This window comes from Rhinatrema bivittatum, chromosome 1, assembly GCF_901001135.1.
Source record: "Rhinatrema bivittatum chromosome 1, aRhiBiv1.1, whole genome shotgun sequence".
Classification (NCBI taxonomy): Eukaryota; Metazoa; Chordata; class Amphibia; order Gymnophiona; family Rhinatrematidae; genus Rhinatrema; species Rhinatrema bivittatum.
The window spans coordinates 507713503-507729667 of NC_042615.1; the positions used below are offsets into that span (position 1 = coordinate 507713503).

The following is a 16165-nucleotide window of genomic DNA, read 5'->3' on the forward strand; positions in this document are numbered from 1 at the left end:
ATGTTGATGTGTACTTGAAATAATTGAATTAAAATATTTTAAAGTGTCACACGTGATGCATGATGGCTGTTGCAGATTGCTTAGAAATCCATTGTCAGATGCACTGTTAAGGCATTATTTATCAATAAAAATATAACTAGTAAGGCCTAGACCTGTATGCCTACTGCCCAGCCATGTTAATCTTGGACCACTCCAGTGGCTATGCCACTGCCTGGCAGGATCCCAAAAGATCGATAGATTCCATTCTACTTATCCCAGGGCTATGCAGTGGATTTTCCCAAGTCCACCTTAATAAGGTTTATGGAGTTTTCCTCCAAGAACTTGTCCAAACCCTTTTTAAACCCAGCTTTACTGCATCCTCTGGCAACAAATTCCAGAGTTTAATTATGTGTTGAATAAAACATAGTTTCTCCTATTTGTTTTAAATGTACTACCTAGTAACTTCATTATATGTTGCCTAGTCTTTGTACTTTGTGAAAAAGTAAATAACCAATTCACGTTTACCTGTTCCATTCCACTCTTGATTTTATAGACCTCTATCCTATTTCTCTCCAACCGTCCCTTCTCCAAGCTGAAGAGCCCTAACCTCTTTAGCCTTTGCTCATAGGGGAATCATTCCATTATCATTTTGGTTGCCCTTCTCTCTACCTTCTAACCATCTGCGCTAAGGGCTCCATGGCCAGATCCAGATCAAAGAATGGAGATAATGGCTACCCTTGCCTAGTGCAACACCTGATGTTACCATAGGGAGAAAATGACCTATTTGTAACTACACATGCTTGAAGGTAAACATAGTTTTAAAAAATGCTTCATTTAGGCTGAGGCTCTTCCTTTATGTAGTTTGAGGCTGATAGGAGATCAAAAGTCCAAGGAGCTCAGTCTAATCTTACAGCACTCTAATTCTCGCTGCAAGCTGTATGGAAATTAGTAGGGTTTTTTTTTTTCCCTTCTCTACCAGGGGGGTGCCATGCTGTATGTGGTAGCGATAGCAGCAGGTGTGATCCTTGCTGGGATCTTGCTGCTGCTGCGCCATCAAATCCTCCACGATGGACACTGGGCTCTGTGGTGGCACGACAACATCGACGAGAGGACCCGGGACTTCCTGACGCGCTCTTCCCGACCTGAACGCATCCTGGCATACGTGAAGAAGCACGCAGTTTGCGGAGACGCCCTGAGCGTGGTAAATGCCATCGATGAATATTGTTCCAAGGTGGAATGGGCTATGCACGTAGGCAGTGATAAAGGTATATTTTCTGTATATCCCCAGCCCAGGAGGACAGTACAGGAAAGGGGAGTTGAGTGCTGGATCCTGATGCTTTTCTCTGTCTCCTCTTTTCTGCTGCAGGGAAGATCCTGGACCGTGTGGTGTCTGACACAAAGCCAAACAAAGTCTTGGAGCTTGGTACTTACTGTGGCTACTCCGCAGTGCGCATCGGCAGACTCCTGCAGCCTGGAGCCCTTCTGGTTACCATGGAGATGAACCCTGCTTATGCCAAGGTCGCTAAGCAGATCATTGCGATGGCTGGACTGGATTCCAAGGTCTTAAACTCAGTTTTGATTAATGTATTTAAATTCCTGTTGCAATGCATTTTGGACCTCACCCTGATATAATGGTGTGCATGTGCGTGAGCATTATTTTATGTAATTAGAATTATAATGACATTTAAACACTGGACAATAATAGGTTATCCCTCTCCCAGTCTCTCATAAACAATGAAAGAAGTACAAATTTTCTTTGTCTCTGCCTCCCGTTTTTTTCTCCTCTTTCGGTGGTGGTCTCATAGGTTTGTTTCTAGCTGCCCTATTCACCCCTAACAGCCTTGGCTCCCTAGCTTCCTGCGCAGTGCCGGTGCTTCCATTAAGCCAACTAGATGATCGCCTGGAGCGCCAAACTTTGGGGGGGGGGGGGGCGGCAAGATCCCGCTAGCACGAGGGACAGAGGGGGGAAGCTAAATACTGCCCAAAAAAAAGGAAGTGCTGTGCGTGAGCAGCCACCAATAGATAAGTTGGAGGTGGGGCTGCATGACTGAAGATTCACCTAGGACGACAAATACTCTTGCATCGCTCCTGTCCCTGTGGCATTCTGCCTAAGGGAAGGGCACTCTGGTCCAAACCCGCCACTGGCGTCTGCAGAAAGCACTTCTTGTCACCACCTTGCACTGCCTGCAGCTGCTTCTCCTCCAGGACACTGCCAGGTCCCCCAGCCTTCGCGCTCTCCCAGCCTCGAGAAGACAGCGGCTGCGAGGGAGGGCCACTATCCAGCAGTCCTAGGAGCAGTCCTGCTCTCCCTTCCCTAGGATAGACCCTCCTCCAGTTTCTATTTGTTTAATCTTGCGTTGTTACATCCCAAGGCCAACATTCCCTCTAATTTTCAACAGGCATTAGAGTGGATTTTCAAGGAGCTACACGCGTAAAAGTAAAATCGTAGCAATTTTCAAAAGCCCGTTTATGCACACAAAGTCAATTTACGCGATAAAACCTTTTGAAAATTTGGAGCATTTAGTAGTTGGCAGACTGACTGCTTTTTTTTTTTTTAGATGAGACTTCAGGCCCACACCCTTTTCAGTCTGGATTCAGAAGTGGTTTCAGTACAGAAATGGTCCTGGTTTCTTTGGCTGATGATGTGCTTCACCTTTTGGATAAAAGAGAACCCTCTTTCCTGTTGCTCTTTGACTCTCATCACCGTTTGATACCACAGATCATACCTTATTAGCTGAGAGGTCTGCTATTAATTGGATTTCATCTTTTTTTAAGAGAGTTAAAGCGGGAGATAAGATATCAAGCCTTAGACAGTTTAGGCCAGGAGGCCTTGCAAGACTCCACCTTCTCTTCTCTTTTATTTAATATGTACTTGGTCCCGTTATGACAAATTATTAGGAAGTCTGGTATTACACAGATGATATACTGCTCTTATTCCCTTTACAGTCAAAGGGGGCAGCGCCAGTTAACCAGAGCCGTAGCTAGCCTATGGCCAATGTGGCCTCGGCCCATAGTCTCCATCCTCTAGGGGTGCCGTTACGCGAAAACTATTGGACTCCAGCCTCATCTTCCCTCCCCACCCACGGAGCTCAAAAACTCAATCTCCTCCTCCTTCCTCCTGCCAGGCCAATGAAGATCAGCGTGGCTCACACTCCTGACCCCCCCCCCCCCCCCCGCCCTGCCCCGGCAATGAAGTGTAGCACTGCCCATAGGGCAGCAAAAAACATCGGTCTTCTTCTCTCCCTGCCTCCCCACTCTGGTAGTGCCGAGCAGTGCGGCCTCAGGGACACCAAAAAGCATTTGTCTTTTCCTCCCTTTCCCTGCCCTGCAGTGAAAAGTAGCACGGCCAGCAGGGCCTCAAGGAGCAGCAATGAATAGAAATAGTGTGGCCCGCACAGTGTCAAGAAACATTGACCTCCCTCCCATTGCTTCAGCATACCTGGAGGCCAGATGAGAGAGTCTATGAGAGCGTGTGAGTTTGACTGAGCATGTGAGGGAGAGCCAATGTGTGTACGTGTGTGAATGATTGAGCATGTGAGGGAGAACCTATGAGTGTGTATATGTGTATGACTGAGCATGTGAGCGAAAGGTATGAGTGAGTGTGTGTGTGTATGATTGAGGATGTGAGAGAAAGGTATGAACATGTGTGTGTCTGAGCATGTGAGAGAGACCAATGTCTGTGTGTGTGCATGATTGAGCATGCTAGAGAGAGATATGAGCGTGTGTGTGTTTGACTGAGCATATGAGAGAGAGATATGAGTATGTGTGTCTGATTGAACATGTGAGAGAGAGCCTATGAGTGTGTGTGTATGATTGAGCATATGAGGGAGAGCCTATGAGTGTGTATGTGTATGACTGAGCATGTGAGAGAGAGATATGAACGTGTGTGTGTGTGTGTGTGTGTGAGACTGAGCATATGAAAGAATGAATGTGTATAGTTGAGCATGATAGAATGAACAAGTGTGTATGTGTATATGATTGAGCATGCATGAGAGAGCATATGAGTGTCTGTGAATGATGAGCCTGTGTCAAAGTATGAGTTTGTATGTGTATATTTATTTATTTATTTTATTTATTTATTAGCTTTTATATATCGACATTCGTGGGTACATCATGCCGGTTTATAATATAACTGAAGGAGGAAAATACAAAAAACCAGGGTGGTATATGATTTATCATGTGACAGATTGAATGAGAATATGGTGTGTGTCTGTGTGTGTGATTGAGTGTGTGAGAGAGAGAGTGTTAGGAATTTGGTGAGGGTCTGTCTGTGTTCGACATGTGTGAACAAGGAGAGCAGCTCTGCTAGTTTGTAGTTTTTGTGTGGGGATCTATAACAACCTGGTTTGTTCTGTTTTGTTAATAGGGGGTGTTTGATGTTTAGGACCTGGTCTAATATTTGCAATGTTGCCTTTTCATAGGTAGGATTGAATGCTGGCAGTTAGTGCTGTCTTGGTATGGGAGGTTTAGTATATTGTAATTGTAATTCCATTTACTCGTGGCTTTCTGAGGGCCAAGTCTACACCTAACATGCACTATCATAGGCCTAATACCATATTGGTTCCAAGTGCCTTTTTTCTTTTACTTGGTTTGCAGGGTGTTCTAGTTAGCATCATAGCAATGCATGGAAATATAATATAAATGTTGTTATAAGTGATGGGGTACATATTCAAAAGCCATTTAGACGGATAACGGGAAAGTTATCTGTCTAAATGGCTTAGCTGCATATTTAAAAGGCTTATCTGGCTAAATTCTAGCTGGATAAGTCAGGGGCGTTCCTGGGGAGGGAGGGAGGCTTTCTGGGGAGGAGCAGAGATTTCCGGGTTAAGTTAATACGCCATAGGGCGGGTTTATAGTTAGCCAAATACCACATATCCGGCTAACTCTAACTTATCCGGGCATATTCAGCCCGGAACTCTGCTGCATGGCCCCCCAGCTCAGGAGGGACACTGCAATGACTGGATTAAAGGAAGCTGAGGGGGGGGGAAAAAAAAAATCCCCAGGAGTTGTGAATGAAGTTCTCCTGGCATCAGCATCTCTCTACAGGTTCTGACTGAGGTGGAAGCCCAAAGGAGCTGTGTGAAAATAAAACTCAAATCCCCCCTCCATTTAACAGCCTCCCAGCTCATGGTGTCGTGTGTTGTGCTAGGGATGAAGGCGCCCAATTTTCCCTTGGCCATAGATGCCACATGGCCTGGTTACGGCTCTGTAGTTAACTCACTGAATTTGAGTTGGCGGGATAAAAACAAATGGCTGTTAGTAAGTTAAAATGAAATTGGGCAAAAACTAGAGTGAGAACAGGGTTACCCTCACCGGAGAGCCTTCTTTAGGTCCCTACATTAAATAATGCTCCTTGCCTTTGGGTTTGTTATGAACCCTTTGTTTATTTCAGATTTTAGAAGCAGCAAAGGGTGCCTTTCTTAAATTAGGAGTGATTTGTCAAATCCGCAGGATTTTGGAAGCATAGGATGGATGCCACGAAGGTAGGCCCTAACCCTTGTGGCCTTGCATTTAGAATTTAACAAATCCTTTTTGGGTCACTCGGTGAGGCTGGTGAGGAAGTTGCAGCTTGTGTAAAATTCGGCTGCACATCTGACCCTCAAAATTGTGTAGGGAGCAGGTTAATCCCATGTTGCAGGAACTTCATTGCTTCTGATTAAGGCTAGGACAAAATTTAAGCAGTTAGTTCTGCCTTTAGGTACTGATGGGGAAATGGTTCTGAGTATCTGAAGGAAAATAATTTCATGGTATGAGCCATTACACACCCTTATATCAAGCCAAGAAGCTTATGCGTTGATTTTGCCATTGCAGGTGGTAAAAGGTGAAGTTAAGAAATATAACTTTTTCTACCTTAGTGCCAAGTCTTGGGAACAGCCTTCTTCGAAATCTTAGGCTGGAACAGATCTGATGAAAAATAGCAAGAGCCTAAAAACCTATCTATTACTTTAGCAGGGTAATTTACTAGATTTTGAGGGAAATGCAAGCTATCAGTGATTTGAAAAAAAACGATGGGACACATAAAAAAAGAAGAAGCTAATCACTTGAAGCAAGACAGAAAAGAATTATAGACATGCTGTCAGCGATTGTTTGATGTGAACAAAGTGAAAATATGTGCCAAAAGAGAGTACACATCATGTCATTTGAATAAAGTGAAAAGGATATTGTAAGGTTGGGGGGTTATATGAAAAAGCTAATGGGATATTGCACATGGCTTGTTTGAAATTTGAATAGAAACTGTGATATCTTTGTAGGTTAATTGAAAGCCCCTCCTTATATCGTAACTTTTGGTTTGCATAAACTGTTGTTTACATTCAACTTGCACTGGAATATATTTTATAATATAATGTAAACAAAGTGAAAAGGACTTTGTATATTGCTCTTTGGAGTTTGTATAAGCAACTTTGATGAACCCTTGGTCTGACCCAGTACAGCAATTTCTTATGTTCTTATGCTTTATATGTAACTTTCTTTGTATTAGTTTCCTAATAGCCCGTGTCTGTATATTCCTGGTCCTGGTTTTTGTGGCCCTGTCCAGTTCTAGTCTTGTCCTGCTCTTTCTGTTCTTGTCCTGCCCAGTCCTCGCTGTGGCCCCTGCTTCCTGTGGGCCTTCGGTTCCAGCCCTTGTCTCCCTCATCTGCCTTGCCTCCAATTCCAGTCCATGTTTCCAGACCCAGGCCTTGTCTCCTGTTCCAGCCCTTGTTTCCTGTGCCAGTCCCCTGCTCCTGCCTGTTTCTCTTTTGCTGTCTCACCTTGCCTTCCCTGTCTGCATTCCTAGGACTGATCTTGTTGCTGACTCAAACTGCCTCTGGCCTTGACTTTGTCTGTTCCCTGCCTGCCCTGACCTCCTGCTTGGACCCTGACTTCATCTAATCTGTGCCAGCCCAGACCCCAGCCTGCTATGTACTACTCCCAGAAAGCCCTGCAAGCCATCAGAACCTGCGGGCTCAACCCAAGGGAGAGGTGGCTGGTCAGGCAGAAGACCCTGTCCAGCTTTGTTCTGGAGTCTGGCCCTGCTCCTGCTGGGGAAATCACCCTGCTAGCTGATTCCCCTCTCTGTGCCAAAGAGCAAGCAGGTTCTTCATACATTGGACAGCAGAAGATCTTTATTCTTCTATTTGGAAAGAACAAAATTGCACAGGAAGTCTTCACAGCTGTTTGTTTCTTTAAACCCAGCCGAACAGGGTTTTTCATTTACAAAGAAGACTCTTTCTACTTGGATCTCGGATGGCATCACTTATTGATATAATAATTCAGTACTATACTTTCAGTGTGCAGTAAAATCCCATCATGCCAGAGCTACTGCAACTTCACTAGCTCATCTTCACTCTGCTTTCATAGACGATATCTGCAAGGCCACTTGGCCTTCCATCTATACCTTTACAAGAAAGATGAACTTTGTGTTGAACCACCGATAACGGGGGGACCGCCGCTTGTTTCCAAACTTGTGCAATTGTCAATCTAGTAGCAATAAAAACTTGTTGGCACAAGAGTCTATGATTCTTACGGAGAGTAAGAGGAGGATGGTGGAGGAGCATAAAGCTGGCCTTATACAGTCCAGAAACACCCAGAATGGTCTCCAGCCATTTGGCTACCGCTAGCCAAAGGCCCGCCACTGGTGGGCATTGCCACCAGATATGAAAAAAGGTCCCTGTATGGCCACAGCCCCGCCAGCATTGAGCGTCTAGGTGGGGGCACCGTCGGTGTAGAAGATGAGGGGTAAGGTACCAGCGAGTTATCATTTTATAGCAATTTTCCTGGTAAAGAGCCGATATGGAGCACCGACGGGCCTGGGAATATATATAATGCCAGTCCTTGGTTGAGAACGTCAAGCCTAGGTCTTGTTCCCAGGCATTCATGTGAGGAAAGGGAGCCCCGTCTGTCACGGCAAGGAGGGCGTAGAGTTTGGAGATCATTCCCTTAGTTTTGTCAACTTCTGCACAGAGCTTTTCAAATTGAGACTTGCCCCGATGAATAGAATCCATCATTCTGGGTGACCTGAGAAAGTGTAGCATTTGACTTCCCGCTAAAAAATCAGATGCAGGTAAATGGTAAAGAGCCTGAAGCTCAGCCCACGACATCAGAGTCTCTCCTTTAAGTAAGTGTTCGATACGAGTGATCCCCTTCCTCCTCCAAGCCCGGAAAGCCCCATGTTGACGACCAGCCGGAAATTGCAAATGATTATAAAGTCCAGTAGTATGAAAATAATAGCGATCTCCTGTCAGTTTAACTTTCCATCGATCCCAAAGACGGAGCATAGCATCGAGAGCCCCCGTCTTGACTCCTGTCGGTAACCAGGTGCTGCGCGGCTGCCAGATAAGATCAGTCAGTGGCATGCCTCCAAGGACCTGCTCCTCAAAAGCAGCCCATTGCTTTGGAGAGCGACGACTATGGGCATCAGGTAACGCCTTCAGTTGTGCAGCTGCATACAACCATAGCAAGTTTGGAACACCCAGACCCCCTCGGTCACGGGATTGGTAAAGTAGACGCCTCGACACCCGGGGCGGGCGCCGACGCCAGATGAAGTCAAACAGTATTTTCTGCCAGGAGCGAAGTACTGCAGAAGAGATGTAAATTGGAATGGTATGGAAAAAATACAGAAAACGAGGAATAACATTCATTTTGAGGATGGCCACCCTCCCCAGCCATGAGTATTGCCCCCTGTCCCAGAGGTGGAGATCCTGTCTAATCCGTTGCAACAGTGGTATATAATTGAGGCGAAATAGGTCATGATAATTCGCTCCAATATGGACTCCTAAATATTTTAACACCTTATGGGCTATTTTAAAAGGATAAAGGCGTACCAAAGCAGTCATGACTTCAGGCTCAGCGGAAATATTTAAGATTTCCGTTTTATCCATGTTAACTTTAAACCCAGACACCATACTAAATGCCTGTAGTTCCTCCGTTACACCGGCAACGGAAGTCAAAGGATGGGTAAGGGTGAGGAGAATGTCGTCCGCAAAGAGTGAAAGTTTCCATCTATACCTTTAGTGCTCATTACTGCCTAGAAAATGTTTTGCATAAAGTCAACAGCTTTGCACAGTTCCTCAAAGCTTATTCAATTAATTCCTTCAACTCTACTTTCCAACGTGAGGCAATAATTGTGGGTTGCAATGATCCTACTGCATAATCATATGCAGTCCTCAGCATGGGAGTCCCCAGTCATATGGCTGATTTTATCCTGCTTATTCATGGAGAAAGCTAAGATGCTCACCTGTAATGGGTGTTCTCTTTAGACAGCAGGATAAATCAGCCACAATTCCTCCCCTTAGAGTTGGGGGGATAACTTGATACAATGACTGAGGAAATTTGCAGTCTGTCTGAGCTCTGAGAGAGCTTTTCTGTCTCAGTGCTGTTGGATGGCATCTACTTGTGCAGATGATTTATCCTGGTGTCTACAGGAAACACATGCTACAGATGAGCAACTAAGCTTTCTCTCTGTCTGGTAGCACCTATAGGTTTCTGGTGCTGGTAGTGTAGTACCTATGGGTTGGTTTTTTTGCTAATATTACTACTGAACAACCCATGCTGATTAGTGAGTATGTGTATGGGGGGCGGGCCCATAGAAGCATCTCCATCATTCTCTCTAAGTCTCTACTGCCTTATAGTTTAGGAGATGTCAGTAACAGCACTTGGAAATTTGAGTTACATGTGCCCGCTTTTCCTCTAGGCAGGATGACAATGAAGACAAGAGCTTGGGAAAGGACGATGGCAAGAGAGTATGAAGGATGTAGTGTTGGGTCTGGGTGGCAGCCAGTTCAAATGAACCGCACTGACAGAGCCTTTTGGAAGTTTTTACAGCACCTCTAATTGGATGGCTGAAAACTCCACTATTTATACACACTGCTGCAGTAATTACATTGGTGCTGGAAAAATTGATTTTTTTTTTTTTTACAGACTTTAAATACCTTTTATTGGATCAATATAAAGTGATCCAGAGATGACGTACCTGAGTTTGAGAACCAGAGAGATGATATCTGAAGATAGATCTCATCTACATGGATAATTCTAATATGATGGGGTTCAGTGCATCCCTAAACTTTGACTGCTGTAAAGTAAGACAACTCTCCATATGCCCTTTGTCTTACACACTCTCACAGAGCCTTCTGCTGCTTGCCCACTCAGAGGCAGGAAGCTGGGAAGGGAGCCTTTAGTCAGAGCTGGTGTAACAGATCTTATAAGAACATAAGACCATAAGAAATTGCCATGCTGGGTTAGACCAAGGGTCCATCAAGGCCAGTATCCTGTTTCCAACAGAGGCCAAACCAGGCCACAAGAACCTGGCAATTACCCAAACACTAAGAAGATCCCATGCTACTGATGCAATTAATAGCAGTGGCTATTCCCTAAGTAAACTTGATTAATAGCCGTTAATGGACTTCTCCTCCAAGAACTTATCCAAACCTTTTTTGAACCCAGCTATACTAACTGCACTAACCACATCCTCTGGTCCCAAAAGAGGAATTGCAGCATACATATACACCAAATATTGGGAATAGACATTTTTAAAAATGCACTGGAGAAATTAATTGCTAGTAACATCACTGGATATAGGATCATAGGGACCGCAGAAACATTAACGAGGATCCTTTGTGTTACCAGCCGGCTTCATTCTTTTTTCAGGCAGACTGATTCAATCCTAGTTTTATTATTATTGCAGTCGAGGACTTGTAGTTCCTACTTTTTTCCTTAGCAAAATAAGAGCAAATCCCTGCATGTAGTGGATCTAAAACTGGGACAGGATGAACTGGGTGGTAATATGGGAGAACTTAGGACATTTGAGAAGGGATTGAATACATTTCAAAACCACCATACAATTTGCACACTTATTAAAATGAATTTTTTAATACCATTTTATACTTTTGTGGTGGATTAAGTTCTCTGTCATGGCACAAGTCATTCGGATTATGCCACACTCACATAGTGCCTGCTCTTCTACCCTAGGTGGAGTTGATGGTTGGGTCATCCTCAGAGTTCATTCCGCAGTTGAAGAAGAAAGTGGATGTGGAGACCTTTGACCTGGTTTTTATTGACCACTGGAAGGCTAGCTACCTCCCAGACACCAAACTCCTAGAGGTAAGTTGCAGGCTAGAGCAGGGCTCTTACAGATATGCAACAAACAGCACTCAGATGAGTTTCTGGTTGGGTTTTGCAGGAATTCTGTTTTCTGGAAGGTCTTCAGCAATGGAATCCATTTTGCAAAAATAAATTGTAAGAGCAGTCCAGGTTGGAACCTGCTTCATTTTAAAAAGAAGTTGCTTCAGCTCTAGCAAAAATTTGGAGTAGCTGATTTTCAGGCACTATGAAGAGGGAGCGAGCATCATACTTTTGGCTTTTACCTTTTTTTCACAGGATGGTTGTAGATGCAGTAACTCGGCATTTCTAAAGCTCTATATTTCTCTCCTTGCAGGAAAATGGTTTGCTTCACAAGGGAACCGTGCTCCTGGCTGACAATGTTGTGTGCCCTGGTACCCCTGAGTACCTGAACTATGTGAGAAATAGTCCCCGGTACCAATCCGAGTATTTCCCCTCACTACTTGAGTACCTGCAGGTGGAGGATGGGCTGGAGAAATCAGTATTCCTGGGTTGATGTTGGGAGCCAGCACGTTCCAAGTGATGGGAGATTAAATAAACCTGCGAGACTTTGAGGCATCCACCGGTTATTTGAAACTGTTTAAAGCTGCTGTGCTAGCAATTCTCCCTGAAGATCTTAGGTAAAGCCATGTAAGCAAGAATGCTCAGTTACCTCATGCATTCACCGCATTGGGTTGGTTCATACTGGCTTTGATGTCACAACTGCATGAACCAGTCGGATCCCCCTTCCCTGTAGGTGGCTTCTGTCTCTTTTGAATATGCTTGTGTCCTGAGGTTCAGATAAAGTGACCAGATAGCTTCAGGTGGTAAGGGACGGGCGGAATGATTTCTGGTTTGGCCCCCATTGCAGCTTTGGACTTGTAGTTCCTGCTTTTCTTAAGAAACTGGATCTATTTCAGATTGATAGCTGATCCTGCCTAATGATGGAATCTGGTGATGAAGGCAGACTTGGGGCCTGATTTGCTATGCCTCTACAGAATGGGAGAGGAGCCAATATGAATCAGAAAAAGAAAAAATAGATATAAAATATTCAAACAAAAACCCATTTAAATGAGTCTCTGTAAGTCATAAATTTAAACTAATGCATGGGGAAGGGTTACATATTCAGATACAAAAGATAATCTAATGGAAAGGGAGTAAACAGAGCACATCATTCAGGGCCCACTGGTCAGTGAAGGATAGTCCAGCAGTTTTGTTTTATTTTTTTAATTATTATATATGTGATTTGTTAGTCACTCTTAGAGTGTATGCAGTAAGCGTTAAAGAAATCTTAATAAACTAAACTGAAACCCAAACTCAAGCCTCCTGCCCTTGCCGATAGCTGTTTTCACAAGAGCCAGGAGGTAGGCGAGGAGATCTTTGCTCTCTGCTCTTGGGCCCTGGAAATGGTGCATCGTAAAATAAAAAACGATGAAGGGAGAAATGGAGTCAGAACTACGGCAACAGGTTTTTAAGAAAAAGTAGGGTGGAAGAGACATCATCCTCCTGGAAGCACAGGAGGCCAAAGAATGCTAGCAACTTGGCCATGCCAACAGCAGCATTCATCATTTTCCAGGTTAAGTCCCAGTAGGTTATGATATAAGGTGAGAACCGAAGGTTTTGCCCCAGGAGAAGGGGACCACTTACCATTAGATGGTTGCAAAGCATTATATTTAGGTGGGTGTCAGGATGTGGCACCAGCCAGAGTTTGGACTTGCGAGCTAAGAATACTGAGAGCAGAAATTTGCCCATTGAGTCAAGTAGCTGGTGAAAAGGCAGCGGCTTCAACAGGTTAACTGACTTTTCCTCCAGAATAATAAAACACACCCCCTGAGCAACTCTGTTAGGGTGCCGACTGAGCAATAGGTGATCTACAGAAATAATAAATCATGTACTTTAAATTCAGGTCAATCGTCTAGGAGTTCCTGCTCAGGGTAATTCCTGAGGAATTCAAGCAAAGGCTGGAAATCCATGAAATGGGTACAGAATCCAGGGCAGAAGTCCAAAGCAGACAAGGGTCTATGAGAATATCAGATGAGAAAGCCCCAGGACAAGGTTCAGGAAACAGGAGGCTGAGAAAACAGGCAAAATCGCAGGAGGAACTTGCAGACTATCTTACTTTTTTTAAATTTTGGATCCCCAAGGTAGGCACGCTGACTGCTGAAACAACATGACCATTGTTGTGTCTCTTCATACAGCAGTTGGGGAAATATATTTTTAGTTTTTAACTCTATATATTTTTTGAGAAATTAATAAATGATGGACATTTTGGGTAACTGATTATACCAATGTAAGAGCACTTAATTAACATTATGCAAAACTGAAGTAGGTTATGATACCAATATAGGACTGCGGTTAGGTTATACTTACCTGTTAATTTGCTTTCCTTGAATATGCTAGACTAGTCCATTACCTTGGGGGAATATCCCTCCTCCACAGCTTGATGGAGATAAAGGGCACACCGCTTTTGTGAATTCCCTCTGGGCTACAAAGGGGGTGTGGTCCTGGTCCAATGCCAGTAGTCTCTGTCTCCAGCAACGGCGGACACATGAAGAAGATGTAGCTCTCAGAGTCAGGGTGCAGCTCTGGTCTGGTTGTGTCCTTGTTGCTTCTGGGTAACTATCCCCTTGATGTTACTTCTCTCAGTGGGAGCAGTACTTCTCTCAGTGGGAGCTCTGTCCTGGTCAAGCTCCTGGAAGCTTATCCCAGTGCCCTTCTGCATCTGTGGTACCTCCAGAGAACTGTGCTTGGCCCAGTGCCCTTTGGGGTCTGTAGAACCTCCAGAGCACGATGGTGGTCAGGGTATCCTTTGGGATTTGTGGGACCATCAGAGTGGTCCCTGGGATCCACTCTTGCACGGCCTGTCCTTCACCACCAACTTCATCTACCAGCTCCCATGTGATCACTGGAGGACTGGTTCCAGCAGCCCACAGTAATGATGTGGCCAAAATGTGGCACCTGCGATCATACTGCGGGATCATCATTTTCATCAGCAACAATTATTCTTTTTACTGACCAACAGATGGGTCATTTTCGTACTCATATTTATGGACACTTGGCAGCCCTGGAGGTCAGTGAAGGCTCTGTCTGGGAGGTTGCCGTCCACCCATGAGCAATCATGTGCTGGAGATCAGATGACAAGCAACCCACCTGCACAGGACCCAGATGTAAATGGCCCCAGCTTCCCTATTTCATATGGGACCATACACCTTCCTGCATTTTATAGGATGGAATCCCCCTCCTTGGGGCATATCCCACCCCACCCCCACACACATGTTCCAGTCCCACTTGCCTTCTCTTTCTCTGCCCCTTGTTTGCAGCAGAGATGTTATTGGGGGGAGGATTGGAACAGAGATGGTACTGAGTGGGACCACAGGTTAAGGATGTGGCCAGCAGTGTGACAGAATGTGTTTGATTTACCCAGCCTTGATATTCTCCCATCCCTGCTGTATATTGGCTGTGGTCAAAGAGGTTGTTTCTGTTCGCCAGGTTGAACTAGGAGAGCAGATGACTCCTCCATATGGAGAGGAGCAGCTCTGTTGGGATTGATACTGGGAGAGGCTTCACTCTCATTCCTCCGTTTTGGCAAACCGTTTGTCTTTTCCTTGGCATTCTTGTGCATGCTTGGGGAGGTGGCCATTTTATTGCCCACCTTAGGGCAGGCAGATGTTTTTATGGTGAGTATATGGACAATCCAGTGATGACAATGGTTGTTTGCTCCTGGACAAGGCACTCTTAAAAATCAACCAAGATCTTTTCAAGTGTTTTTATTTATTAAAGTATCATGTCTTTTGGGTGTAGCTGAGTCTGGGCAGCCTCTCCCCAGGGCAGTTTCCCAAACCTGTCCTGGGGACCCCACAGCCAGCTGGTTTTTCAGGGTATCCACGCTGAATATGCACGAGATAAATTTTCATAACATGGAGACTGTGTGTGCAGATTTATCTCGTGCACGTTCAGCGTGGATATCCTGAAAATCCAAATGACTTTAGGGTCCCCGGGTGAGGTTTGGGAAACCCTGCTCCAAGGCTTTCTACCTTCCTTTAAATCAGGGCTCTCCAAACCTGTCCTGAGCCAGTTGGGTTTTTCAGGATATCCACAATGAATATGCGTGAGATAAATTTGCATCCCACAGAGAATCAGTAGGTGAAAATTTATCTCATGCGTTTTCATTGTGGATATCTTGAAAACCTGACAGGCTGTGGGGTCTCCAGGCCAGGTTTGGGAAGCCCTGCTTTATACAAACGTCATGGAGCTGAGGGGCAAGTCCAGTCCTCTCAGGATTCCCTGGACACTCTGGATTTAGCTGGAGGGAGTGCATGCAGACTGCGTTGTTTTGTCTAATTTGATGATTACTTGTGCTTTGGATCTCGATAGAGACTGGCTCCCTAGGATGTTTTAAGGTAAAGGATGTAATGTTTGTGAACTGTAAAGTCTGAATGTTCCCTGTTGTCTCCAAAGAAACTCAGAAGAGAAGGAAGCAGTTTCTTCTGATGAAGCCAAGGGATGTTGCACTTGGGGGAGGGGGGAAGTGAGCATTATTTTTTCCATGTGATCCATGTAAATGTTTAATTAAGCTTCAAAGAAATAATTCTTGATTAGTTAATGTCAGACCGCTATAGAGCTTAGGTCATAGTATAATTTGCTTTCTGTTTTCCTGCTTCAATTTTCCTATATTTTGTGTATTGGATCCCTTTTTGTGGACTTGATATGCTTATTATTGTATTTGTTTTTTTTCTCTCATTAATCCTTTTTCACAAGTTTGTTTATAAAATGTATTTGATAATCAATAAATAGAAAGACAAAGATTAAAAAATGTGTTTGTCCTTTTTTCTAATTTATAGAAACTTCCATGATAGTCTTAAAAGACAAAAATATGTTCAATTTCTATAGCATAAAAATTGGATCTTCCATTTCCATCAATTAAACTGAGATCAAGGCAGATTTCTTATTGCTATAAGAGGAGCTGATGAGATAATGGAACACGAAGTTTGAAATTCCTTCATGAGAATCTCATGTGGGGGTGTTCCTCTGGGTCCACGAAAATTCAGTCTTGCACTTCTTGCTTACAGTAAGGTCATGTGGGATGCCACTCTTGTCAGCAAGAGAGGGCTCC

The 16165-nt window shown here is 44.4% G+C and overlaps 1 protein-coding gene across 4 annotated transcripts in view; it reads left to right on the plus strand.

The window, feature by feature from the left end:
- LOC115096451 (catechol O-methyltransferase A-like) overlaps nucleotides 1-15865 on the plus strand; it is a 71668-nt gene extending 55803 nt beyond the window's left edge. For all 4 annotated transcript variants that reach the window (XM_029611078.1, XM_029611060.1, XM_029611087.1 and 1 more), the window contains 4 exons: nucleotides 959-1244; nucleotides 1346-1539; nucleotides 10924-11055; nucleotides 11390-15865. In XM_029611078.1, the coding sequence (XP_029466938.1) occupies nucleotides 968-1244; nucleotides 1346-1539; nucleotides 10924-11055; nucleotides 11390-11569 (783 nt within the window). In that variant the 5' untranslated portion in view covers nucleotides 959-967 and the 3' untranslated portion in view covers nucleotides 11570-15865. The remainder of the gene's footprint in view (nucleotides 1-958; nucleotides 1245-1345; nucleotides 1540-10923; nucleotides 11056-11389) is intronic.
- Nucleotides 15866-16165: the final 300 nt, after the last annotated feature.